Here is a 26,481-nt window from a genome sequence, read left to right as displayed (position 1 = left end):
TGTATCTGCACGCTAGACGTCTTTCATGTACATATTCATTCATTTGCCATTTAATGTAAAACATTATACATGTACATACAGTCGCATATGTTTTTTTTAAAAAGGGAGGATGTCATGATATGTACTCATGCATATAATGAGATACAGACAGGCAGTGACAGACACCCAGTACAGCCAATCAACACACAGGACAGAACACAACCAATCACCAGGCAGAATACTAGACGGGGGTTTCCCACTATAAAACACACGAGGCATCAGCACTCTGCCTCTTTCCACTGATGACAACTGTAGTGACAGTCAGGGTGTATATATCGGTTAGCACCTTCTACACGTGGCTCAGAGCTAGTCTGGTCTAGTTAGTTATAGTTAGCACACTTAGATTTGTAGAGTGTCAACCCACAGCAAGCTGTGTGCACTGCTCCAGAAATTCAATAAAATGTATTGAACTAATGTCTAAGTTTTGTGTCTACTTTACAGTACAACTGCATCCAGTTGCAGTCCGTGTTACCCCAGGGTGAATAACACGACAGTGGTGAAAGAAAAAATGCTGGAAAATCTCAGCAGGTCTGGCAGCATCTGTAGGGAGAGAAAAGAGCTAACGTTTCGAGTCCGATGACTCTTTGTCAAAGTTATAAGTGGTCCTTTTTCTGGCTTGCGGGATGTAACTAGTGGAGGAAGGGATCAAAAGTATGGTTGCAAAATTTTCTGATAATACAAAGATAGATAGTTTAGTAAGTTGTGAAGCGGACATAGGGAGCATGATTCTCTAGCCTCCCAGCCGTGTGTAGGAGGTGGCGCAGCATTCCCTGCCGGCGGGATTTTCTGCTCCCGCCGCTGTTAGTGGCAATTCCCGTTGAAGCCACTCCAAGCCACCAGGAAAGCAGCGGATGGGGGTTCGGGACCAGAGAATCCCAGCGTCAGCGAATGGCCAGAGAATTTTGGCCAGAGAGACTGCAAGGAAACAGACGAGCGGGAAAACTACTGGTTGAGAATATTGCGCAAAAATGTGTTGTTTTCCATTTCGGCAGGACAAATAAAAAGAAGCATATTATCTAAATGGTGAGAAATTTCAGAGCTGAGATGCCGCAGGATCTGGGTGTCTTAGTGCATGAATTGTAAAAGGCTAGAATGCAGGTGCAGCAAACAATTATGCAAATGAATTTATTCAAGGGGAAATTAATACAAAAGTAGGAAGATTATGTTTCAGTTGTATGGGACACTGGTGAAACCACATCTAGAGTACTGAAGCGTATTGGTCTCATTATGTAAGAATGGATGTAAAAGTGTTGGAAGCAGTTCAGAGAAGATTTACTAAACTAATACCGGGAATGGGGGGGTTGACGTACGAGGAAAGATTGGACAGGCTCGGCTTGTACCCGCTGTAGGTTACAAGAATAAGAGGCAACTTGATTATGACATATAAAATGCTGAGGGATCGTGTCAGGGTCGATATGGAGAGGATGTTTCCTCTTGTGAGAAAATCTAGGACTACGGATCACTGTTTAAAAATAAGGGGTCACCCATTTAAGACAAAGATGAGAAGAAATGTTCTTTCTCAGAGGATAGTAAATCTTTGGAACTCCCTTCCTCAAAAGGCAGTGGAAGCAAAGTCAAGGCAGACAGAGATAGATTCTTGGGGGAACATGTGAGGAAACAGTCAGATCAGCCATAATCTTATGGAATGGCGGAGCAGGCTCAAGAGTGTTAAGTAAGGGGTTAAGAAACATTGCAATTAGTTGTCTCATTTATGTTAAGTATCCATTCATTGACACTGATATGTAAAGGGGCTTCAGGTGGTCTGTGTCAGGTGATGCATAGTTAGAGTTTTGTGCAAAGTCTGTTGGAATGAAATAAATGTGCGTTGGCGAAAAAGGAACAGAACTTTAGACTCTTCATATCACAACAACTAAAAGGTCTAACAAAGAGCACCGAGTGGCCTACTCCTGCTCCTAATTCGTATGCATGTATGTATATCTGATCGATGTGAAACTGATTTAGTTAGACCTGTTGTTTTCCCAAGTTTGATTCCCAGTGTGTGCCGAGGTAGCTGATCTCAGTTGATCATAGACCTCATTAAGGGAATGGACATACCAGGGCTGGAGTTCTCTGGTCGTTTGCTAGTGGCAGGATTCACTGGTCCCACCAACAGCTCACCTCCCGCCTGTGGGTTTCCCAGAGGCGTGGCGTGGTTTCAGTGGGAAATCCTATTGACAGCGGTGGGAACAGGATATCTGCCACTTGTCGCCGTCTAGAAACACGCGGCTAGAAGGCTGGAGAATCCCACCCCTGATTACAGTCAGGTAGCTTCTCTTCAAAGGTTTGCAGTAGTGGAAATGGGGTGAGGTCAAGAATGGGTTCAGCTGTGATGCCCATCACACCCAAAGGGCAAACGAACATTCAGTATCCAGGCTTACACAGAAACATGGCCGTGTGAACTCAGTGTTGCGACCTATATCTGAAGTCGGCGAAAGTTAGTGCCTTCAGAAGAGAAGGTGAGAAAATTAGAAGCAGAAAATAAATAGATGATAAGCTGACCCATCTCTTGCAAGGTCACAAAATAACCTATGTCGTTCTTCTTCTTCCAGTCACAACGAAGGGTCACATTCCACCTCCCTGACGGATCTCAGGAAAGTTGCAGCGACAGTGGATTGGGTGACCATGAACCCAACAGCAGTGCCAGCACAGCGCACCCTCTGCCTCTCGGCTTCCCACAGGAAGAATACTACGAGCAAACATCCCCAAGTAGGACTGAAGGTGATGGCAACTCAGACCCTGAATCCAGTAAGTGATTTCCTGTGTTTGAGGCAAATTGCTTGAGGTAATTATATGGCCTGGATGAACAGCGCTATTAAGCAGCTCTGACCTACATAGCTACTTCACAGATATAGACCTACTGAGCCATTTGTTAAAAGAGCTGACAATGTGACAACAGTAGAAATGGGCTGGTAATTTGAAATCATTTGTTACAGGAGTATGATAGTTAGAGAAATGTTTTAATTAATCATGAACAGTAGTTAGCAGTTGTCTGCGTACACTGATAGGTCTGAACTACATGCAACAGGGGCTGGCTGACCTATATTTTGATTTGCACCACTACTTTAGAATCACAGTCATAAAGTACAGCGGGAGGCCACGCAGCCCATCACGTCTGTGCTGGCTATTATCCAAACAGTTCCAATCCCCTGCCCTTCATTCATAACCTTTAATAATTGTCCTTTTTCCTTTTATCTGATTTTGAATCTGTTTAAATATAGTGCGATATTGGTCCATGAACCCTCTCCCACCTCCCATGTATACCTGCACCTCAGGCAGCCTCTACATATATAAGGAACTGATCCAAAAAAGCAAAAGCTCTACAGCCCTTACATTAGTGTTTTAATATTGCAAAGCTTCAAGCTGTCAGAATTTCCAAGTTCAGCTTGGCTGTTATCCACAGCTAATTTTCCCTTATTCTATTCTGCCTTTCTCATTTCCGTTGGTAAATGTACTATTGCTTGACTCCTCCAGTGCTGTGATACTTAAATGGCAATTCCTCATTACAGACCTCCCACTGCTGATTTTCCATCTCTTCCTGTGCCTACCCCGCTGAGCTGTCTCTAATTTGAATTCAGCAGTCGAAGCTTGAACTGAAACTGGGAGGAGGAAGCACAACTATTCAAATAACATGACCCTGGAGAACTGGTGTTGCTGCTGCATCATCTACTGTTAATGTAACTGTCACGCCAAATGACAGGATAGGATCCATGTGTACCCATTCCCTGTCCCCCTCTACTTTTAGCCCTGAACCAGATTGAAAGCTACATCCTTGTACACGAATATATACATTAACTATGTTCAGATATGGCTTCCCTTGGTCCAACACTACTAAACGAGTTAATCATGGTTCAAAGTTATTGATATCAAGTCAATACAAATTCAAAACTTGGATGATTTCAAGACATCTACTATTAATTTAAAAATAGGGTCTCAAACTGGTTAGTAAAATGAGAAAGTCATTTTATATTTTAAAAATAATTTTAGAGTACCCAATTAATTTTATTTCCATTTAAGGGGCAATTTAGCAGAGCCAATCCACCTACACTGCACATGTTTGGGTTGTTGGGGTAAGACCCACGCAGCCACGGGTAGAATGTGCAAACTGCATACGGGCAGTGACCCGGGGCTGGGATCAAACTTGGGTCCTCGGCGTGGGACTGTAAGGCAGAAGTGCTAACCACTCTACTACCGTGCTGCCCAGAAAGTCCATTTTATATGTCGCTTCTTAAGGCAATAAAGGGCGACTGTAACAATTGAATGATGGTAACTTTCAGCTTCTGTGAATGGGTGAGGATACAAACTTACCTAGAATCATATTTTAAAACAATAGAGTAGAAGTTTTTGATGGCCTATTGATATAAATGTACTATACAATGCGCCACAGAGCCCTGGTGATCAGGGAGATCTTAGGCTTGAAACCTGGTCTGTGCTCAGTTAATTAATTTGTCCCAGGGCAGTAATAGGTTTACTGCAACAAGCTTCAACAACTTGAGGCTGGAGATGGAAAATAAGCTCTCTTAATCACTACACAGTGGCTCAGTGCAAAAGTGCCTAAATGTGTGGATGTGAAGGGAGTGAAATTCCCACCTTCACTAATTTTAAATGAAAACAATTCTTTCTCACACAAGTTGGCAAAGGCAGCAATTTCCTCTCCCAGATGAGATGAAGATTAGAATATCCTTCTTACACCAATTCACTGTCCAGACTCATGCATGAGAAACAGCCTTGGGGCTAAGGTAGTGGAGCTACCACTGTAGTGCCTGTGCAAATGTCACCATCACTTTACAGGCAGTAGAGCAGGAATGGCAAGAGAATTGGAGAACAGGAGAATTCTGTCAAATATCACCTACCCTAATTTAATGCATTTGATGGCGACACTTTCTCTGCAACAGATAGCTGAAACTTCGCTCCTCAGCTATTTTATTTTATATAATTATATGGAGGAATTATTATGGCATCTATCTCATTCTAACATGCAAAATGCTTTAATTTCCAAAGACCATGGTATGTTGGGCATGACTTTTAACCCACACAAACGGGTAAATGGCTTTCCAGTGCTACTTTCCCATGAGGAGGACAGGACCCCAATGCTAATCTGCTTCCCCCTGTGATCAAACCTCCTCCTGCCTACGACTGGAACGCCCCTTCCCACAATATTGGCCATGCTTTGATAACCGGTCCCATGATCACAGACACATCCACCAATCTCTGCCCTGATGGTCTACGGCCACATGATCCCTTATGATCTCCAAGCGGCAGGAAACCTACTTGCTCCCAGGTATTGGTCTTTCAGTGTTCCCTACCTGATAGGGAGTCAGCCAATTAGGTAGACTCCTGGAGTGGAATCTTACAGCTCTGCCACAACAGGGGCAAGGCCATTAAAAGTCCATTGACTTCGGCGGGACTGAAAAATCTTATTGGCTGGATGGGCCGTGAAACTTTTCCCCGGACAGGAAACCTTCTTAAAAAGTCACAGGCACTCTATGATTTAAAAACTTCACAACAATCATCTGACCAGAGGTGAAGGCAGACCTTACAGTGCATGTCTTCTTGATGAAAAAGTATGGCTTTGTTGCAGCCATGGTTTGCCACTTGGTCACCTGACTCTGCCCTCGCTGGATTCATACTGGAGTTGGAAGGTGCGGAGACTCCAGTGTAAAATGTTAAGTGGGCAGTTTAAATGCAGTCAGTGGTGGACACTCCTTCACTGCTGCCATCTGAAAGGTCTGGGCCAATCTGTTTATCTCTCCACAAACTCTGCCTGACTGTTGAGTATTTCCAGTATTCTCTTTTTATTTGTAGTTCAAATGAACGTCTCTAAAAAATCAAAAGATACTCTCACTGCAAACTAGGAGAGCCAAACGCAAGTTTGTGTGGACCGAAAAGTAGCTGGTTGGTCAAGAGACTGTGAAAATTGTATTTGGTAGCAAGTCAATATAGATGAGATAATTTAGATGGAAGATCTTTTAATTATATAGTGCCAATCAGATCTCAGGAAATCCTAAGTATGTCGGAGCCAATTAAATACTTTTTGTTAAGTCTAATCACTGTTGCAATATGGAGAAACATGGCAGCCAGTTTGCACAAAGCAGAGGCTTCAGATAATCAGTTTCTTTATTGATGTTGGTTGAAGGAAAAATAAACTGTTGGTCAAAACGTTGAAGTACCTTTTGAGGTCCAGTCACTGTTGTAAGAAATGCCAATGCAAGATGGGAGCTACCAATTGCTCATCAGTGCATAAGTAGCATCGGACATTTATTGTAAAGTGTCTCCACCCATACCTTCATCAAGAATAAGTCAACCAACACAATAGTGCAAGTACAGAGTGACATGCACTCGTGAAGTTTTCTGATTAACCTACAAACGCAATATTTGGCAGTGTTTGCACTCATTGTAGGTGCTTTCATTCATGCTGTATGAGCAGACTTCACTATGTTGAAAAGGTCGGTAACATGGGGCGAAATTCTCCTACCCGCCCCGCCACATTTCTGCGCTGACCGGCCGGCGGGAGTCTCCGTAACGCCGGCCGGTCAATGGGGTTTCCCATTGTGGGGCAGCCCCACGCCGTCGGGAAACCCCCGGGCGCCGGCAGAACGGAGACTCCCGCCGGCGGAGAATGACGCCCATGGTTCTTGGAATTTCCGGCTTGCTAACTTGACCTCTTATATTTGGGTAAAACATTGGCATCTGTTCGTAAAGGAAGTAATTCCAGAGCACCGAGTTAAAACCCCCAATAAATTCAAACTTCCATCCGTATGAAAGACAGATCATGCCAAACAAATTTAATAGAAGTATTTGCAGATGGAAATAAGTCAGCTGATAGTAATGTGATTACCATTATATCCTTCCAAATCACAAGGTTTCCCCACATATAAAGCTATGGCTAAAATTAAAACTCATGGGATCAGGGAGGAAGTTGTAAATTGGATGATGAATTAGTTAGATAATGAGAAATGGAATGCAGTCATTAATAACAGCATTTCCAATTTGCCAGCTATGGCCAGTAGAATCCCTCAGTAATCATTTCTGGAATCACAAATGTGTGTAAATTTATTGGTAACCCCACCAGGATTTTGTTGCAGAATGACAAAATTTATAAAATCCATCAAGTAGGAAGACTTTGAAAGCAAGTGGAAGAGATATGGAAAGACTAAGTAAAAATACTGCTTTGATGAACGCCAAATTGTTTTCTTCAAGCATATATAAACACGTACGAGTGTTAAATTTATTTTTAACCTGGTGAAGAAGGGGAGGGTGTAAGCTTATTTTTAACAGTTGGTTGGTTTTCGTAGCTTCTATCCATGAGCGCTAGTCTCTGTTCAAAGAATCTCTCCATATCCCCACAAAACATATTTGGAGACGAGACAATGAACAGTCTGATACCCTTTACCTAAGGAAGTGCAGGCTCATAGGTCTAGGAAGTGTCTTGGGGTATGGGGCGGGATTCTCCAGTTGGCCTGCAGTATGTTCTTCGGCGGCACACCCTCACCGACAGTGGGATTCTCCATTCCCGTCACCTGCCAATGGGATTTCCCATTGTGGCCACCATACGCCTTCGGGAAACCCGTGGGCGTGGATGTACTGCCGAAGGAATGGAGAATCCCGCTGACAGAGAATCCCGTCTGTGATTTTCGCTTAGGGTATTTCAATCAATGAGCATGCGAGAGGTCCCGGGTTCAAATCCCGGACAAGCCCTTTTACGCCAAGTCGGACATTATGATATACCTGCGGTGCAAATGGTGGGTTTGCTTTATGGGGTAACATGGTGGCTAGGGGTGAGCGCTGCTGCCTCACAGTGCCTAGGACCCATGTTAAATTCCGGCCTTGGGGAACTGTCTGTGTGGAGTTAGCACTTTCTCCCGTGTCTGCCTGGGTTTAGGTGGACCGGCCGTGGTGAATTGCTCCTCAGTGCCCAAAGATGTGTGTAGGTTAAGGGGGAGTGGATTTGTCGGATTGCTCTTTCATAGGGTCAGTGCAGACTCGATGGGCAATTGGCCTCCTTCTGTGCTGAAGGGATTCTATGATTGGGACAAAATGATTTTATTTAGAGAAAACTGCATTCTGAAGAGGCATTGTGAAAGTCTCAAAACAGGAATTGTTTTATGCAGAGAGCTAGAATTCACGATTAAAAACAAAACAAAAAGGTTCGATATAGTTGAAGCAAGAATTATCGACAATTTAGAGTTGTTAGCTTATGGAATAGATTTTCACCTAAGGCAATGATGACTCAATTGCAGGATTTAAAAAATAAATGTGCAGGGAGAAAAGGTGTGAGGATGCAAGGAGTTTGATGTAATATGTGCAGGTCTAAATATGGGATGACTGACATACAACACCAGTTGGAAACATTGTACCTTATTCTGTTGACTGTACTGATCTTCCTTTTTGTAAAAAGTAAACATAACTTGGGCGGGATTCTCTCGCAATCGGCAGGATGTCCCGATGCTGGCACCAAGAACAGCGCGAACCACTCCGGCGTCGGGCCATCCGGAAGTTGCGGAATCCTCCGCACTTCTGGGGGCTAGGCCGGCGCCGGTGGGGTTGGCGCCATGCCAACTGGCAGCGAGGGCCGCCGTGGTCCCATGCATGCGCAGAACCGCCGGCGTGTTCTTGCGCATGCGCAGGGGGTTTCTTCTCCGCGCCGGCCACGGCAGAGCCCTACAGAGGCTGGCGCGGCGGGAAAGAATGTCCCTATGGCACAGGCCCGCCCACAGATCGGGGGCCCCGATCGCGGGCCAGGCCACCGTGGGGGCCCACCCTGGGGCCGTATCCTCCCACCCCCCCCCCGAGGTTGGACACTAATCTCTAATCCGGTAGACGGTCTACCAGCCAGGTCCCGCTGTGATGGACCGTGTCCATTTCACGCCGGCGGGACTGGCCTAAAAAGGGTGGCCGCTCAGCCCATCGTGCCCGGAGAATTGCGGGGGGGGCCGCTGCCAACGGCCTTCGACTGGTGCGGCGTGAACCCTGCCCCCGCCCAAAAACCGCCGCCAGAGAATTCGGCAACCGGCATCGGAGCAGCGGGGTGAGATTCACGCCGCCTCCGGCGATTCTCTGACCCGGCCGGGGGGGTTGGAGAATCCCGCCCAACATAACTTCGTAAAATGTCTTCGGAATGAGTAACACATGTTTCATTTAAAAACACGGGGGGGGGGGGGGCGGGATTCTCTGACGATCGGGACCCACCGGTCTGCGGGCGGACCTGTGCCATGGGGGCATTCTTTCCCTCCGTACCGGCCGCTGTAACGGTCCGCCATAGCCGGCGTGGAGAAGAACCCCCCTGCGCAGGTGCTGGGATCACACCAGAACACGCTGGCACTCCCGCGCATGCGCCAACTCACGCCAGCCGGCGGACGCCCTTCGGCACTGGCTGGCACGGCGCCATTTCCCCGGCGCCTGCCCAGCCCCTGAAGGTGCAAAGGATTCCGCACCTTCCGGGCGGCCCGACGCCGGAGTGGTTCACGCCGCTCCTCGGCACCGGGACCGCCCGCCCCGCCGAGTAGCGGAGAAACCCGGCCATGATTTTTATTGATTCCGAGGCTATTACGTAGAAATAAATCAATATATTCAGCACTATCTCAAATAAGCGCAGAATCCATTGTGGCGATACCGAACAAGGAAATTTCGCATTTTTAGTCAATTACATGTGACATAAAATTTGAAAGAGCTATTCTACAAAATTGGATACTTTTTACAACACAAACTGGGGTGGCCATGAGACATGTAACCTAAGCTCAGGCCACCATGACTACTGCTAAGAAAAGGTCAATTGGCAGCGTTACCTGCAACATGTGGAGCTCTCTACCATCGCACAGCAAAGGAGCGAGGCCTTGCCTCGGTGGGATACTGAATCACCAGCAACTCTGCAATCATGCTTCCAAGTGGCCCTTAGATGTTGAAAATACCAAATGTCACTTTGTTTTTCCTTCTTTCAGCTTTAAAATCTGTAAGATCATATAAACTTACTAGGATCATAGAATCATAGAATTTACAGTGCAGAAGAATGCCAATCGGCCATCGAGTCTGCACCGGCCCTTGGAAAGAGCACCCTACTTAAGCCCTTGCCTCTATCCCATCCCCGTAACCCAGTAACCCCACCTAACCTTTTGGACACTAAGGAGCAATTTAGCATGACCAATCCACCTAACCTGCACATCTTTGGACTGTGGGAGGAAACAGGGATCACCCACAGAAAACCCACGCAGACACTGGAAGGAAGTGCAAACTCCACACAGTCACCCAAGGCCGGAATTGAACCCGGGGTCATGGAGCTGTGAGGCAGCAGTGCTGACCACTGTGCCACCGTTCCGCCCCATTTATTGTTAATGGGAACATAGCCACCAATCGTCTAAAAGGCAATTCAGGATGAGCAACAAATGTTGGCCTTGCCAGCGACACTCACATCCCTTAAAATAAGTACAAAAACATTCTTATGCCTTTCTGCTTTTAGGCTTTCATGTATTGTTATTTATTCCCCCCCTCCAGTACAAGGGAAGGAATGTTATTAATACCTACAGCTTCCTAAGCTAGCAGTCCTTGGGGTTTATTAAACGTTTTATTGAGGCTATTGGTAAACCTTTTTTTAAAACAAATTTGGAGTACCCAATTCTTTTTGTCCCAATGAAGGGGCAATTTAGCATGGCCAATCCACCTACTCTGCACATCTTTGGGTTGTGTGGGTGAAACACACGCAGGCACGGGGAGAATGTGTAAACTCCACACGGACAGTGACCCAGGGCCGGTATCGAACCTGGGTCTTCAGCGCCGTGAAGCAGCAAGGCAAACCACTGCAACCCATGGCTATTAGTAAACCTTCAATAGTTTCGTACAAACATATCTCTATGTCACTTCTCCACCCATTATTATAAAGCTGACGTTGAGCTGCTTATTGTAAATGGATTAATAGTGACGCATTCACCTGCTGATCATGCCAACAATTCATTTCTCTGCTTTTTGGAGGTAGAATTTGATTTAGTTCATGGTTTCAATAGCTGTTTAATATAAACTCAGATGGGGGTAATAATCAAACCCAGCTTAATCAATTGTATTCTTCTCGGGTTTACCAATCCAGTAAGTGGTCTTGCAAGACAACATATCAGATGACAGTAGCCATTTAAATGATCTAATCTTAGCAAAATTCCCGCAGTATTTTGCTATCATCAATTCAGCACTACCAGTTAAAGAAATGCATGGCTAGTAATTAGCACACAGTTTTAGTTAATTAATTGGTACTCCTGGCAGTTCAAATTGATCTCCCATCCTTGATCTAATTAGGCTAGATGCAGGTGGGGGAATAGTGACACGGAGCCACAGTGTCCCTTCAGCGAACCAGTCCAAAGTGCTTTGAACTAGTTAAGGTCAGATTAAAGTCTTCATTCTTAGCGTTTATAGTTCAACCAAAGTGACATTTATTAGATTAAATACAGCATAAAACTGCCTTCCTTGAATTGAAGTCATAAGCACTCGTGAAAATAATGTGACCCTGAAGGTAATTGATTCAAAGTTCTGTGTAGGATTAGAATTATTAAAATATGTCGTTTGTGGAACAAATATAACTCTGCTAAATTCTGAGCTGAGCTGTTTGCTTAGGAAAGCTAAAGTATCATTTCTGTCAAAGAAGGAAATTGTTCTAAACTTATGTTGCATTCACACCATAACCAGCGTTGATACAAAGTTGAACCACTACACATTGATGCTACAGTTGATTGAATATATCAGAAAATAAGAACAACGATAGTGTAATCATATAGTTAAACTGTTCATACACCCTCAATGTCCAACCAGTTGGAGAATGTCACATCGAACGTTGAGTCTAAATTACCTTCAAAATTAGCCGATGTGTGAATGAATTGTTAGAAATTCTGTCTCAAGTTTTAAAATTTTTTATCTGAAGATCATTGTCATTGACTTTTATTCCATTATTAGTGCAAATTTCTTCACTGTAAAAAGTACATTTCCCCCACAGATCTATACCCAAACAAATAATTTACTTCTGTCAATCTAAGGGGAAAATATGAGAGGTGAAATTGGTTTGAAAGATATTTTTCAACATCCAAGTCCTGGAATAAAGTTCCCTCTCTCCAACATAACTGGCAGCACGGTAGCATTGTGGATAGCACAAATGCTTCACCTCCAGGGTCCCAGGTTCGATTCCGGCTTGGGTTACTGTCTGCGGAGTCTGCACATCCTCCCCGTGTGTGCGTGTGTTTCCTCCGGGTGCTCCGGTTTCCTCCCACAGTCCAAAGATGTGCGGGTTAGGTGGATTGGCCATGCTAAATTGCCCATAGTGTCCAAAATTGCCCTTAGTGTTGGGTGGGGTTACTGGGTTATGGGGATAGGGTGGAGGTGTAGACCTTGGGTAGGGTGCTCTTTCCAAGAGCCGGTGCAGACTCGATGGGCCGAATGGCCTCCTTCTGCACTGTAAATTCTATGATTCTATGAACATATGAAAGTCCAACGGAATCAATTTACATATCTGAATCCAGTTCCCAATGTCGAAAGTCAGTAGCACGAAACAATAGCCTTGACAAGTATCACCATGCTGCAAGAAGTGAATTATTCCTCAGCAATAACATGTCTTTCATTATAGAAGATAAAAATGTAACCGCTGCACCATTTTATTTCAAAACAAGCTGTTAATCAGTGTTAATTTCCTGCTATAAAACATTGAAAATGACTTGGCTTTTTTGAGGGAAGGAGGGGAGTTCCTTTGCACTTCACAAATGTTTTTAATCCACTCAAAGTTGTGACGAGCGACTATTTAATGCAAATTACAAGTACTTTTAAGAAAGCAGATGAAGAGCCACACTTGCCATTTAAAGTGATGCAAGATTATTATAAAATCAAAATACTGCTGATGCTGGTAGTAAAAAAAACTCCCATTCAGGAAAGCTGCTTAAATTTTTTTAAAGGGAGCCTCAAGTACTTAAACCATTATAAAAACAAACAGAGGGTGGCATGGTGGCAGTGGTTAGTGCTGCTGCCTCATGGCACCGAGGACACGTGTTCGATCCCAGCCCAGGGCACTGTCCATGTGGAATTTACATATTCTCCCTGTGTCTGCGTAGGCCTCACCCCCATAGCCCCAAAATGTGCAGGGCAGGTGGATTGGCTACACTAAATTGCCCCTTAATTGAAAAAAAACCCAAACAGACTTGTATTCATAACCGTGCATCCAAGACAGCTAATCATTTAATAATCTCTTTGAGCTGTCAGTCAAACTGTGAACATACAATCCACTGCTGGAATAATTTTCGGTTGTGGAAATCAACCAAGCATTAATAATATAAAATGACAAATCAACAAACAGCTATTGTAGCTGCTAGAACAGGGGCGGGATTCTCTGGCTTCCCAGCCGCATGTTTCTCGGTGGCGGGCAGTGGCAGGCTGTTCGCTGGTGGCGGGACACTCTGTTCTCTGTCAATTGAAGCCACTCCACGCCACAGAGAAACCCATGGGCGGAGGTGCACTGCCAGCAGGACCAGAGAATCTCGCCACCAGTGAACAGCAAGAGAATTCTGGGGCGAAATTCTCCCCCAACGGCGCGATGTCCGCCAACTGGCGCCAAAGACGGCGCCAATCAGACGGGCATCGCGCCGGCCCAAAGGTGCGGAATGCTCCGCATCTTTGGCGGCCTAGCCCCAACATTGAGGGGCTAGGCTGACGCCGGAGGGATTTCCGCCCCGCCAGCTGGCGGAAATTGCGTTTGTTTCCCCGCCAGCTGGTGCGGAAATGGGAGCATCAGCGGCCGCTGAAAGTTTCCCGCGCATGCGCAGTGGGGAGAGTCTCTTCCGCCTCCGCCATGGTGGAGGCCGTAGCGGAGGCGGAAGGGAAAGAGTGCCCCCACGGCACAGGCCCGCCCGCGGATCGGTGGGCCCCGATCGCGGGCCAGGCCACCGTGGGGGCACCCCCCGGGGTCAGATCGCCCCACGCCCCCCCCCCCCAGGACCTCGGAGCCCGCCCACGCCGCCTGGTCCCGCCGGTAAATACCAGGTTTGATTTACGCCGGCGGGACAGGCAATTTCTGGACGGGACTTCGGCCCATCCGGGCCGGAGAATTGAACGGGGTGTCCCGCCAACCGGCGCGGCCCGATTCCCACCCCCGCCCAATCTCCGGTACCGGAGACTTCGGCGGGGGTGGGGGCGGGATTCACGGCAGCCAACGGCCATTCTCCGACCCGGCGGGGGGTCGGAGAATGACGCCCCTTGTCCAGATCTTTACAACTTTACAAGCTGTTTTAATATTTTTAAATAACTTCAGTCTGACAGTGCTGCATACCTTATACGTCTTTCAGTAGCTTTTACATCTTCTCTGTAAATTTGTAACTCTCACAATGCCAGTTAAGACCCTTGCTAGAGCAAAAATGGGTTTCAATGGCTTTGCTGACTTCTAATTGTTCCTCATGTGAATCACTTCCTGTCCCCTTTCCCCACTGGAGAAAATATGATCCATCGGAAATGGGGGCAGGACTTTCAAACTCCGATTTGGCCCACCATTTTTAAAGGTCTACAGAATCTCCACGACTTCAAGACAGTCTGATCCACTGTCGCCAAACCCTATGAGCGCAAAAGGGCCTATCTTCAATCTCAGTCCATAAGTAATCTCAACTAGAACAGCAGTAGGTGCATTATAACTGACCATGGTGTCCCCTAGTGTAGAGCAGAAATAATCTTTTCCATTCGCTGTACAGGGACTCCTATTGGAAGTACGTGTAATAGTGATCAGGTGAAGAGAAGGATAGGTGTCATATCCTCCACTGTCAGATTAACTGCTGGTCTTCACTTTCAGAGCTAATGCATGAAAGAAAGTCATTTGGGTGCCATATTGGAGATTTACTCCAATCCATAAAGTCATATCCAGTCAGAATGTTTAGAGTAGAAAATAATTCTGGAGATAATATTCCATTAATCGATTTTTAGTTGTTTCTTGAACTTTTGAAGTGTTATTTTCAGGTAGAGTAAATTTTGAGATGATTAACATTGAAGTTAAGTACATAAAACAGTGATGGAATGCAGCTCTCAAATAAGGCTTTGCAGCCAAATCCACTCACTATGTTATGATTCATTAGACTGAAGTCATACTTTGCCGAAGACTAATTTATTATGTTCCAGTTTGAATTCAGAATCCAGATGCCTTTCATTCTTTCCCTTCTCAATGGCCTATTAGTTGCTGCATATTAAAGAATTGATCTTTAATGACAGCACCATGCGAGCACAGTTGGAACTCATGCTGTGGCATTGGTGTGCCAGCATGTAATTTCGGTGTTTTAAGTGCCTTTGTGCTGAGCATGAAAGTAGCACAGCAGTTTGCCTGATTAATGTTATAACAAAATGTAAATAAAGTGTAAGGCCCTTTAGCCTGTCTATTGCTTGCTCCTTTCGCCAATTGGGTATGATGAGATGCTGAACATGTTGGGGTTGGTTGCAATTGCATGCCATTTTGAACGTTCATCCCCAACTAGGCAAAGTAGATACAAATTGTGAACTGGAACCCTGTTTTGATTTTTACTGGAAGAAAGAAACACTTACAATCATATTTCATCCTCCAGAAAAGTCTCACAGCATTTCATATTACCATAAATTACTGTGATGTCTGATTGTTATGACTCAAACATGTATGTCATTCAGCATAGCGCAAGATCCTGCAAACAGCAGTGAGCTGATCGACCAGTTGTTCAAATTTTGGAGGGAAGAAACTACACCTAACAACTAAGATGACCTTTACTTAACTTTGAGTGACCGGCACTGTGCGAGTTAAGGCCTTTATCCAGGTCCATGTGGTCGGTTGGAAGTTGTTGGGTTGGTCTCAGCTGGGCTCGTCCTTCAGGAAATGGTCGCGGGTCCTTGAACTTGGTTGTTCTGCTACAGTTGGTCACGCACAGGCCAGTCACAAAAGAGACCGATCTCTAGTGCACAGGGCTTTTTATCCTTCGTCTCTTTCACGCCTTTTTGGGTGGTCCTTACTCCAGGTCCAATAGATCGATAGGGTTTCGATCACCCTCATCGATCTTAGCCAATTAGGGGGTGGATACCTCGATGGCTGGGCGGGTCCTAGCTATCATTGTCCCAGGCACGTAGGCCTTTCCAAATAAGGGGGGGGGGGTGGCGCCGATTAGTCTGCTGTCGTTGATGGTCCTTAATGTGAATGCTATTATCTTGGGGAAAATGGTAATTGATTCTCAATGGATGCGAGTTTCAGCCAAGTCTGGTTTCTTTGCACAATACACAGAGGCTGTGCACCTGTCTGTGTCCCAAATTGACCACAATTCCCATGGTCCTTTGCAGGTGGCCATTTTACATGGCTACAATTGTCTCATGTACCAAGAGAATTCCTTGGTCATCTTGGAACAGGGCGAGGAGACCCTTAAGATGCACCGGACCCCTCCCACTCCCAATTTAACATTTCACCTGAAGAATGGACCCCACAACAATATTGAATTCCCTCAGCACTGCACTGGAATATGAGCCTCGTGTGTATGCCCAGGCTGTGGAACAGGGCTTGAACACACAGGCTGAGCTATTCATGCTCCCCACACCCCACCCCAGCGGGTTTTCCAGCAGCGGAGGCGCCTCGCCATTGGCTGTTGACAGGATCTTCTATTCCTGCTGAAGTCAAAGGCCAATTTCTTTGCTCGCCAGTGGAGGGAAGTTGGGGTGGGGACCAGAAGATCTCACCAACAGGGAGTGCCAGAAATTCCCGGTCACAATATTTTGGCTCAGAAATAAGAATTTGAGCCAAGAGCATACACAGTAAACTTGTAAGATGTTAAGAGATGCTGTGTCATTGCTTTCTCAAATTACACTTGAAAACTGCGCTGTTCAATTAAAAGGGAACCAAATAGCGATGCATGATTCTTTGACAATCAGTTGCTCTTGATTGAAATCAACCTGCTGACTGTCCCAGGAACTGATAATGTAGACTCTCAAAGATGCTCACTTGCAAATCTAGTTGTTTGAGAGAGGAATTTAGCAGGATGTGTAAATTAACAAAATATTGGAAGCTCTTGTGGAGAAAAATATGAGTACCGACTTGATGGACTAAATGGCTTGTTTCTCGGTTGGCAGATTTGTCATCAGGTTAGGGGCAGCACGGTGGCGCAGTGGGTTAGCACTGCAGCCTCACGGCGCCGAGGTCCCAGGTTCGATCCCGGCTCTGGGTCACCGTGTGGAGTTTGCACATTCTCCCCATGTTTGCGGGGTTTCATCCCACAGCCCAAAGATGTGCAGGCTAGGTGGATTGGCCACGATAAATTGCCCCTTAATTGGAAAAAACGAATTGGGTACACTGAATTTATTTTTTTTAAAAAGAAAATTTGTCATCAGGTAAAGGTCGGGGGCGAGATTCTCCGACCCCGCACCGGGTCGGAGAATCGCCGTGGGCCGTCGTGAATCCCCCCCCCTCCCCCACCCCCCGGCCACCCGCCGAATTCTCCGAAGGGAGAAAAGTCGGCGGGGCGTCAATCGCGCCGCACACCTCGGAGAATAGCACGGGTGGGCGCGAGGCAATGGATTTCGGGGCTGCCAATAGTCTCCCGTCCAGATGGGCCGAAGTCCCGCCGACGCGATCATGGGTCATGTCGGCGTAAATCAAACCACCTATTAATTGGCGTCAACCATGCTCATGGTTGACGCCGACCAGCGTGGAGGTGGGTGACGGCCTGGGGGGTTGGCCGCTTGAGAAGCAATGGCGTGGCCGCAGTCTGTATGTGTGGGGAGAGGTGTGTGTAGGGTTGTGTGTGTGTGTGTGCGGCGAGGGGGGTGGTTAGAGTGGGCTGGGCACCGGGGGAGTGCCGGGAGAGGGGGTGAGTGCCGGGGACAGGAGGATGACTGCCGGGGAGGGGCACGGGGGGAGGGGACGGGGGGTCCCTGCCGGGGAGGGGGATGGAGGGGGATCCGTGCCGGATAGGGGGACTGGGGGGGGTCCATGCCGGATAGGGGGACGGGGGGGTCCGTGTCGAGGAGGGGGACGGGACTGGGTCCGTGCCGGGGAGGGGGACGGGGGGTGTCCGTGCTGGGGACAGGGACGGGGTCTGTGCCGGGAAGCGGGACGGGTGGGACCGTGCCGGGGAGGGGGACGGGGTGGTCCGTGCCGGGGAGGGGGACGGGGGGGTCCGTGTCGGGGAGGGGGGTGCTCCGTGCCGGGGAGGGGGACGGGGACGGGGTCCGTGCCGGGGAGGGGGGCGGGGGGGGTCCGTGCCGGGGAGGGGGACGGGGGGGGGGCGGTCAGTGCCGGGGAGGGACGTGGGGGGGTGGCGGGGGTCCGTGCCGGGGAGGGGGGTGCGAGGGCAAGTGAGTTGGTCCACCTGGCAAGGTGCCAGCCTCCAACAGTCGGACCCATGTGGTCCATGCCACCTGGCTGGTGGGAAGGAGAGGGTATGGGAAATGATGACATGTCGTCGTTTCCCCCCCCCCCCCACCCCCGCACAGGCCGCCATGTTGGCCGCCATGGCGGCAGCCGCTAATGTCCATGTTGCCCTGGATGAGGATGAGGATGAGGAGCGTGCCAGAAAGGGGCAGGCGGCAGCCGACCAGGCTGGAGGGACACCCACCCGACAGGACGAGGAGGGGGAGGAGGACGTCGCGGCCCCACGGCAACGGAGGCACCCGAGGACGCCCCGTGTGTGCCGGCCGCGGCTGTCATACCAGGACCTCACGGACCGGGAATGCAGGAGGAGACTCCGGATGAGCCGGGAAACCGTGGCACACATCTGCCACCTGCTGGCGCATCTGTCACCGCGTGGCACTGGCGGGGGACACCCTCTCCCCGTGTCCGTCAAGGTTACGGTGGCCCTGAACCTTTATGCAACGGGATCATTCCAGGCACTGAGTGGGGATCTGTCCGGCATATCGCAGACATCGGTGCACAGGTGCATCCGGGCAGTGACAGACGCCCTACATGCCATTGCGCACCGCTACATCCGCTTCCCTGTGGACCGGGCCAGCCAAGATGCCCGGGCCGTGGGCTTCTCGGCCGTGGCCGGGTTCCCCATGGTCCAGGGCGCGATTGCTGGGATGCACGTCGCCGTGCGGCCACCTGCAGAGAACAGAGCCGTGTTCACCAATAGGAAGGGGACCTATTCGATGAACATACAGGTGGTCTGCGACCACCGCATGATGATCCTGCACGTCTGCGCCCGTTACCCGGGCAGTGTACACGACTCAAACGTGTTGTCGCGGTCATACATCCCCGGCATGTACGAGGGACGCCATCCCCGGCTCAGGGGATGGTTGCTGGGCGACAGGGGCTACCCATTGCGATCGTGGCTGATGACGCCTATACGGAGGCCACGCAATGAGGCGGAGAGCCGCTACAATGATGCCCATGTAGCGACAAGGGGAGTGATAGAGAGGTGCTTTGGCGTGCTGAAGATGCGTTTCAGGTACCTGGACCTCTCTGGGGGCGCCCTCCAGTGTCGTTCAGATAGGGTCGGCCGCATCATTGTGGTGTGCTGCGTCCTGCACAACATAGCCCAGCAGAGGGGCGATGTGCCGCAGGCAGAGGACGGCAGAGTGGAGGAGCAGCAGGAAGAGGCACAGACCTCCCAGATGAGGGGGATGGGGACAATGGTCAGGGCAGACGGGCTAGACACGGGCGGGTGGCTGTCCACCATTACCGGCTGGGCCAGCGGGCACGGGACAGGCTGATAGCCGCCCGCTTCACTGACTAGATGGGCGTGGGAATCGGGTAGTATGGCCACAGACCGCACACCATGGCAACACCGACCACCCACACCCCCCACCCACCCAGCACCCTCACCCCCCTCCCCAACCCCACCCACCCCACCCGCATGCACACCACCCTCCCATTGCCGATCCACCTGCGGCACAACGGCCGGGCTCACACAGTTGCCGGTGGACGCGTGTCTATTGCAGGCCATGGAAGATGATGACAACCTGCCCTGCGATGAGCTCCTGGCTCCACATCGTTGGACGATGTCTGACCCATGGCCACAGTACCACCATCCACCCGGACCATCCCTGCATGCGGCTGTGACACTGCAGCGCACGGTCCCGTCCTCTGCCCGGGGGGATGTTGATGGCGGCCCAGGGAGAATGGGGCAGACTCACCTGGGGCTGAGGTAAGACCACCCCTAACGCTCAATGTACATGACACCCCCGCACGCTTTGGACAGAGCACAAAGGCAGCTTCTGTAGGTGTAACATTGACTTTAATAACGAAAGGAGTTCATGCACGTGCCCTAGCCCCTAAAACTCATCTGTGCCCTGCACCCGTGCCAACTTACTCAGTGTCTAATTGTTTGGCCTTACGGGCCCTTTGACTACGCCTAGGTGGTTCCCTAGACGGTACAGCAGAACTGGAGGTGGACTGTGTTGTGCGCACCAGTGAGTGTACCAGACACCTCATCACTAAAGTGCCCAACCGAGGTGAGCGTCTCTGCAATGGTGGAGGGTGTTGGTGACAGCAGTGGGGTTGTGTCGTGCGCATCGTCTGACTCTGAGTCCATGGCACTTTGGGGTGGCGGTTCGTCTCCGCCCATCCAATCTGTGTCACTGTCCTGTATATCAGTGTCCTGGGTAGGGGTGACCTGGGTTGTGGTTTTGTGGCTCGGCTGTGACGGGGGCCTGTGGCTGCGCCTCTCGTCGCTGGGTGGCACACGCCTGCGTCGCCGCACCTGCATGAAACGGGGGCGCCGTCTCCCTGTTGCTCCAGGTCTCTCCGTCTCCCGTGGTCTCCGAGGGGCATTGTGCGGGCATCGCATGCTAGAGGGTCCGGGTCTCCGTCTCCCGTGGTCTCCGAGGGGCATCGTGCGGGCGTCGCATGCCAGAGGGTCCGGGTCTCGCCGTCTCCCGTGGTCTCCGAGGGGCATTCTGCGGGCGGTCTGCATCTGCGGGGATGGGTGCCTCGACGTTTGCTCCTGCGATACACAATGAAGCATGCATGGTTAGACACGCAAGCAGTTATCAGGTGATATGGGGGAGGGGGGATATGGGGGAGGGGGGATATAGGGAGGGGGGATATGGGGACGGGCTGTCGGTGGCTCACTTGCTGGTGGGCCCCCAACCTCTGCATCAGCAACCTCCCGGTCCTCAGGTCCGCCAGCCAATTCCAGGGCCCTTCCCTCATGTTCGGTCAGTGGCCTCTCATCAGCTGGGCCTCCTCCAGTCCTCACATGCTCCCTGGTGTTGTGTGCGCGCTTCTCCTGTGGGGGGTGGTGGCAGGGGTAAAAAGCAACAGTGTTAGACAGGTATATGAATGCACGCCATCGGTTGCGCATGTATTGCAGAGGTTAAGGTTAGGGCTGGATTCACTGGGGGAATTGGGGGAAGACGGATATGGGGGAGGGGGGACATGGGGGAGGGGGGACATGGGGGAGGGGGGATATGGGGGAGGGGGGATATGGGGAGGGGGGATATGGGGATGGGGGATATGGGGAGGGGGGATATTGTGGAGGGGGGATATTGTGGAAGGGGGGATATGGGGAAGGTGGGATATGGGGGAGGGGGGTTATGGGGGATATGGGGAGAGGGGATATGGGGGAGGGGGGATATGGGGATTATGGGGAGGGGGGATATGGGGAGGGGGGATATGGGGAGGGGGATATGGGAGAGGGGGGATATGGGGAACGGGATATGGGGAGGGGGATATGGGGGATATGGGATATGGGGAGGGGGGATATGGGGGAGGGGGGTATGGGGGAGGGGGGATGTGGGGGAAGGGGGATATGGGGGAGGGGTATATGGGGGAGGGGGTATATGGGGAGCGGGATATGGGGAGGGGGATATGGGGAGGGGGATATGGGATATGGGGGATATGGGGAGGGGGATATGGGGAGGGGGGATATGGGGGAAGGGGGATATGGGGGATATGGGGAGAGGGGATATGGGGTAGGGGGGATATGGGGATTATGGGGAGGGGAGATATGGGGAGGGGGGATATGGGGGAGGGGGGATATGGGGAGGGGGATATGGGAGAGGGGGGATATGGGGAGGGGGATATGGGGGAGGGGGGATATGGGAAAGGGGATATGGGGAGGGGGGATATGGGGAGGGGGATATGGGGAGGGGGATCTGGAGGATATGGGGGAGGGGGGATATGGGGGAGGGGGATATGAGGGAGGGGGGATATGAGGGAGTGGGATATGGGGGAGGGGGGCTATGGGGAGGGGGATATGGGGAGGGGGATGTGGGGTGGGGGATATGGGGGAGGGGGATATGGGGAGGGGGGATATGGGGGAGGGGGGATATGGGGAAGGGGGATATGTGGGATTATGGGGGAGGGGGGATATGGGGAGGGGGGATATGGGGGAGGGGGTATATGGGGGAGGGTGATATGGGTGATATGGGGAGGGGGGATATGGGGGAGGGGGGATATGGGGGAGGGGGGATATGGGGAGGGGGATATGTGGGATATGAGGGAGTGGGTATATGGGGAGGGGGGATATGGGGGAGGGGGGATATGGGGAATATGGGGATGGGGGATATGGATATCGGGCAGCGGGGGGGGGGGGAGGGGGGGCTCACCCTGGCTGCCCTGACGAGGTCGTTCACCTTCTTGTGGCACTGGATGCCTGTCCGAGGTGTCAGGGCCACAGCGGTGACGGCCTCTGCCACCTCCCTCCACAGATGCCGGCTGTGCGTGGGGCGACTCTGCGGCCGTGTCCGGGATACAGGGCCTCCCTCCTCTGCTCTACTGCGTCCAGGAGCGCCTCAATGTCGCGGGACTGGAACCTCGGGGCTGAGCGGCAGGCGGCCATCCGGTCGGGTCTTCTGGTCGGGTGGGGGGAGCAGCTCGTCTTATGCGCCGTTACGCCATGCGGCGTGCATGACGCCGCACGGCGTGAACCACGTGAGCCAGCGCGGGTAGCGTCACATCGCTGCTAGCCCATTCTGGGCAGGAGACTTAGCGACGTTTGCGGCGGCGTGATGCAGGTGGGATTTGTGCCGTTTTTGGCGCCGGTCGGCGTACATCGCGCCGATAACGGAGAATTTCTCCCCATGTCCTGGAGTAAAATAAATGCGAAGGGCTGATTCCCTGCACTTTTACCCAGCTTGTTGATGCTTATACTGATGCTGTTTTGGAGCTGGAATGGAGCAGTACGGCAGAGCCTGGTTGTCAGGCAACCAGCTGTCATCTGCTTGGAGCTTGATTGATATAAAGTGATTCGTCAATTTTTTTCAACTACTGAAGGAATATTTAAAAAAACTATTTGCATCTTCATCACAGTCCAAATTGCCCCCGCAAATCAAAGGAAATGTTCTTCAGTAGCAACCAAGATTAATACCTGGTACCTATGTGGAAAGGGGTTCCAATAATGAGATCGCTTTCCTGGAACAAATACAAATTTTTAGGCAAATGAAAACTTCGCTGGAGGACACAGACTACCTAAGGACATTCAACATGTAACGCATTGAGGTCTTCTTCTGATTCAACACCCTCTAGGAGCACATATCAGAAAACCATGTTCATGCAATGCAATATTTGCCAATTATTTAACTGAATAGTTGAACGCAAAAGCATGTGCAGCTCACACCAAATTTGCAAATATCCACTCCCAGCAGAGCTGAAATTTGAAGAAGTACCCCAACTGTGTCTAGCTGCCCTGAAGCTGGGTTAATTGTGTTGTGTGGTGTGATATGTAGGAATATAGACCTGAAGGCCCCAGAGGTCATCTTTTTTCTGAACTGAGCTAGCTGATCTCAGCCAAGGCAACAATTGGAAAATAAGTTTCATAAGGACATGGGGGGCTGGATTCTCCTGCCCTGCCCGCCACAAGAATGCCAGGGGCAAGATGCCGACAATGAAGAAATCCATTGACCTCAGGCGGGATTCTCCGGTCACCGGGCAGATGCAGCCGGAGAATCCCTCCCGGGGAGCCCACACCGAATAAAATACCACAGTTAAGATATAAACACTTCCCGGTATATCCCTCCCAGGTCTCTTCTTGGTTGATGCCTTGCGGGCCGACCTATTACTCTTTGCTAAATGGTGTTCTCCCACCCCTCAGTAGGGGAGCTCGCATTCCGCGAGAAACAGGGGAAGATAATCATTCTCACCCCGTAAGAACCGTGCGGGATATAACAGTTAGGCTCGGCTCCAGTGTTCCTGGGTAAGGGGAGCTGGATAGAGGTGGGTGAGAATACCCTGACTGCTTTTCAGCACTTCCTGGTGGGCAAAGCCATGTGTGACCACCTGATAGGAACAGAATTAGGATCACACATGCCCCATGCTATTGGGTAGCTGGACTGTGCAAATGGCAAATGGCTAAGGGGAGGGGGGGGGTGGGGCGGGGGGGATAGTAATGGAAGGCTACCAGTTCATAGCTGCAAGAGTCAGCATTTTCATGAACTTGTCATCAACAGGTCCAGGCAGCAGGCAACCAAGGGGGTCGCCCGGCAGGACTGTTTACCCCTCTTCCATGGCTATGTTCGCTGCAGGGTGTCCCTGGAGACGGAGCATGCAGTGTCCATGGGCACCATCAAGGCCCTCCGTGCCTGGTGGGCGCCAAGGGGCTATTGTTTTATAGACCCTCTTAATCACATTTTGATTTAATGTTTAGAAAGTTTCTGTTGCTCTTTGTTGTTTGGGCAGTGCCCCTACCAGGTGCGACTCTTTTTAATTTGTCCCTGAGTTTGTTTCTTTTAGTATAATTAGTTGATCAACCTAAACAGACTGTCAGCATTGTCAATGGAGCTTCCTCCATCGGAGAAATCCAAGGAATTTATTTTCTTGCAAAGACAAATCTGCCTCATTCTATAAGATCGGAACCAATAGAAATAGCTTTTAGATGTTGTGGGCGGGATTCTCCCAGCCCTGGGCCGGGCCGGAGAATCCCCGTGAATGGGCCACGCGGCCCCGACGCCGGCACGCGATTCTCCGCAGAGCGGAGAATTGGCGCTGGCGTGATTGGCGCGGCGCCGGTCACGGGCCACTCTCCACGGCCGGCCCGACGATTCTCCAGGCCACATGGGCCGAGCAGCCGTAAGAAAATAACCGAGTCCCGCCGGCACCGTTCTAACCTGCTCTGAGCCAGCGGGACCTCGGCGTTGAAGGGTCGGGTGGTGGCCTGTGGGTGGTGGGCGGGGGGGGAGTCCGACCCCGGGGGGGGGGGGGGGGCCTCCGATATGGCCTGGACTGCGACCGGGGCCCGCCGATCGGCGGGCCGGCCTCTGTGGCTGGGGGTCTCCTTTCCTACGCGCCGGTCCCTGTAGCCCGGCGCCATGTTGCATCGGGGCTGGCGCTTGAAGGAGGCCACTGCGCATGCGCGCGTTGGCGCCGGAACTGCTGCACATGTCCTCATTGGCGCCGGCGCAACTGCGTATGCGCAGATCCCGCGGTGCACAGTTCACGCCGGGATCGGCAGCTGGTGCGGCGGAAACCGCTCCAGCGCCTTGCTGGCCCCTTGTAGGTGCCAGAATTAGTCCTGGCAACAGCCCGATCACGCTGTCGTAAAACGTGTTTACGACGGCGTGGACACTCTGCCGCGGGATTGGAGAATCCCGCCGTGTATATCTGTATATATGCCATTGATTCAAATTCATCACACAGTTTTTGAGGCACTTTGATCTGGCTCCAATACGATTCGTTACCTAAACATTTGTAAGGGATTAGATAAAGCAAGTTGATGTGAATACATACAGCATTGTACTTTGATCTGTAATCAAACACATTTTAGGTGAATGGGTATGAATTCTGTTCTATTTATTAATTTGTAAGGATACCAAGTGAAAGTTTGAATAATTACATTAGGCTGGATTTAATGCAGCCCAGTCTAGCAGGAAACATGGTGGCTGGGCCCACTTAATCATGAGACCCTGCATCATCAGTCTTCGAGCAGTGTTAAAACGTCCCCAATTAATTTGAAGGGTGTGAAGAGACTGCCATGGGATTTCCAGCTGCTGCCAGCAGCAAGATGCCAAGTAGGCATATTGCAATTTAGTGGTGGCTCAGGAATTAAATGGGAACCCCTTGACTTTCATTCCTTTGCCTCTCAAAGGCCACATAACAAACACTGTTGGATTTGCCAGTGGCCTTCAGGAAGGGGTTCCTTGTTGTCAGTTATTCAGTACCTGTTTGAGCGACCTGGCATCCATGCAGCGGCTGCTAAAAGCCATCCCTTGCCTACAAACCCCATCTCGCCCTCGCTCACCTTTCACCTAGGTTTCCCTTTGGCAATCCTGGGTGGGCGCATTGTTGGAAGTTGCCACGGACCCTGCTGGTGCTACTTGCAGTGACAGCCGTGGCCTCTGGTCGGCTGGTAATTCTTGAGAAGTGGACTCTGGGACTTGAATCCCAGTGAAGGCCGCACTGTGGCCAATGAAGTGCCTGAATGGCACTAATTCCATTAGGACCTCCCCCATGCACGGGCAGCACGGTAGCATTGTGGATAGCACAAATGCTTCACAGCTCCAGGGTCCCAGGTTCGATTCCGGCTTGGGTCACTGTCTGTGCGGAGTCTGCACATCCTCCCCGTGTGTGCGTGG

General features: G+C 50.5%; 1 protein-coding gene across 4 annotated transcripts in view; it reads left to right on the top strand.

The window, feature by feature from the left end:
• The window catches only part of pcdh11 (protocadherin 11), an 893,281-nt gene that overhangs the window by 573,669 nt on the left and 293,131 nt on the right, over positions 1-26,481 (top strand). For all 4 annotated transcript variants that reach the window (XM_072505210.1, XM_072505211.1, XM_072505209.1 and 1 more), the window contains one exon: positions 2,589-2,784. In XM_072505210.1, the coding sequence (XP_072361311.1) occupies positions 2,589-2,784 (196 nt within the window). The remainder of the gene's footprint in view (positions 1-2,588; positions 2,785-26,481) is intronic.

Source organism: Scyliorhinus torazame, chromosome 5 (assembly GCF_047496885.1).
Source record: "Scyliorhinus torazame isolate Kashiwa2021f chromosome 5, sScyTor2.1, whole genome shotgun sequence".
Classification (NCBI taxonomy): Eukaryota; Metazoa; Chordata; class Chondrichthyes; order Carcharhiniformes; family Scyliorhinidae; genus Scyliorhinus; species Scyliorhinus torazame.
Note: the sequence above shows the minus strand (reverse complement) of the source record. Positions and strands in the feature narration are given on the sequence as shown.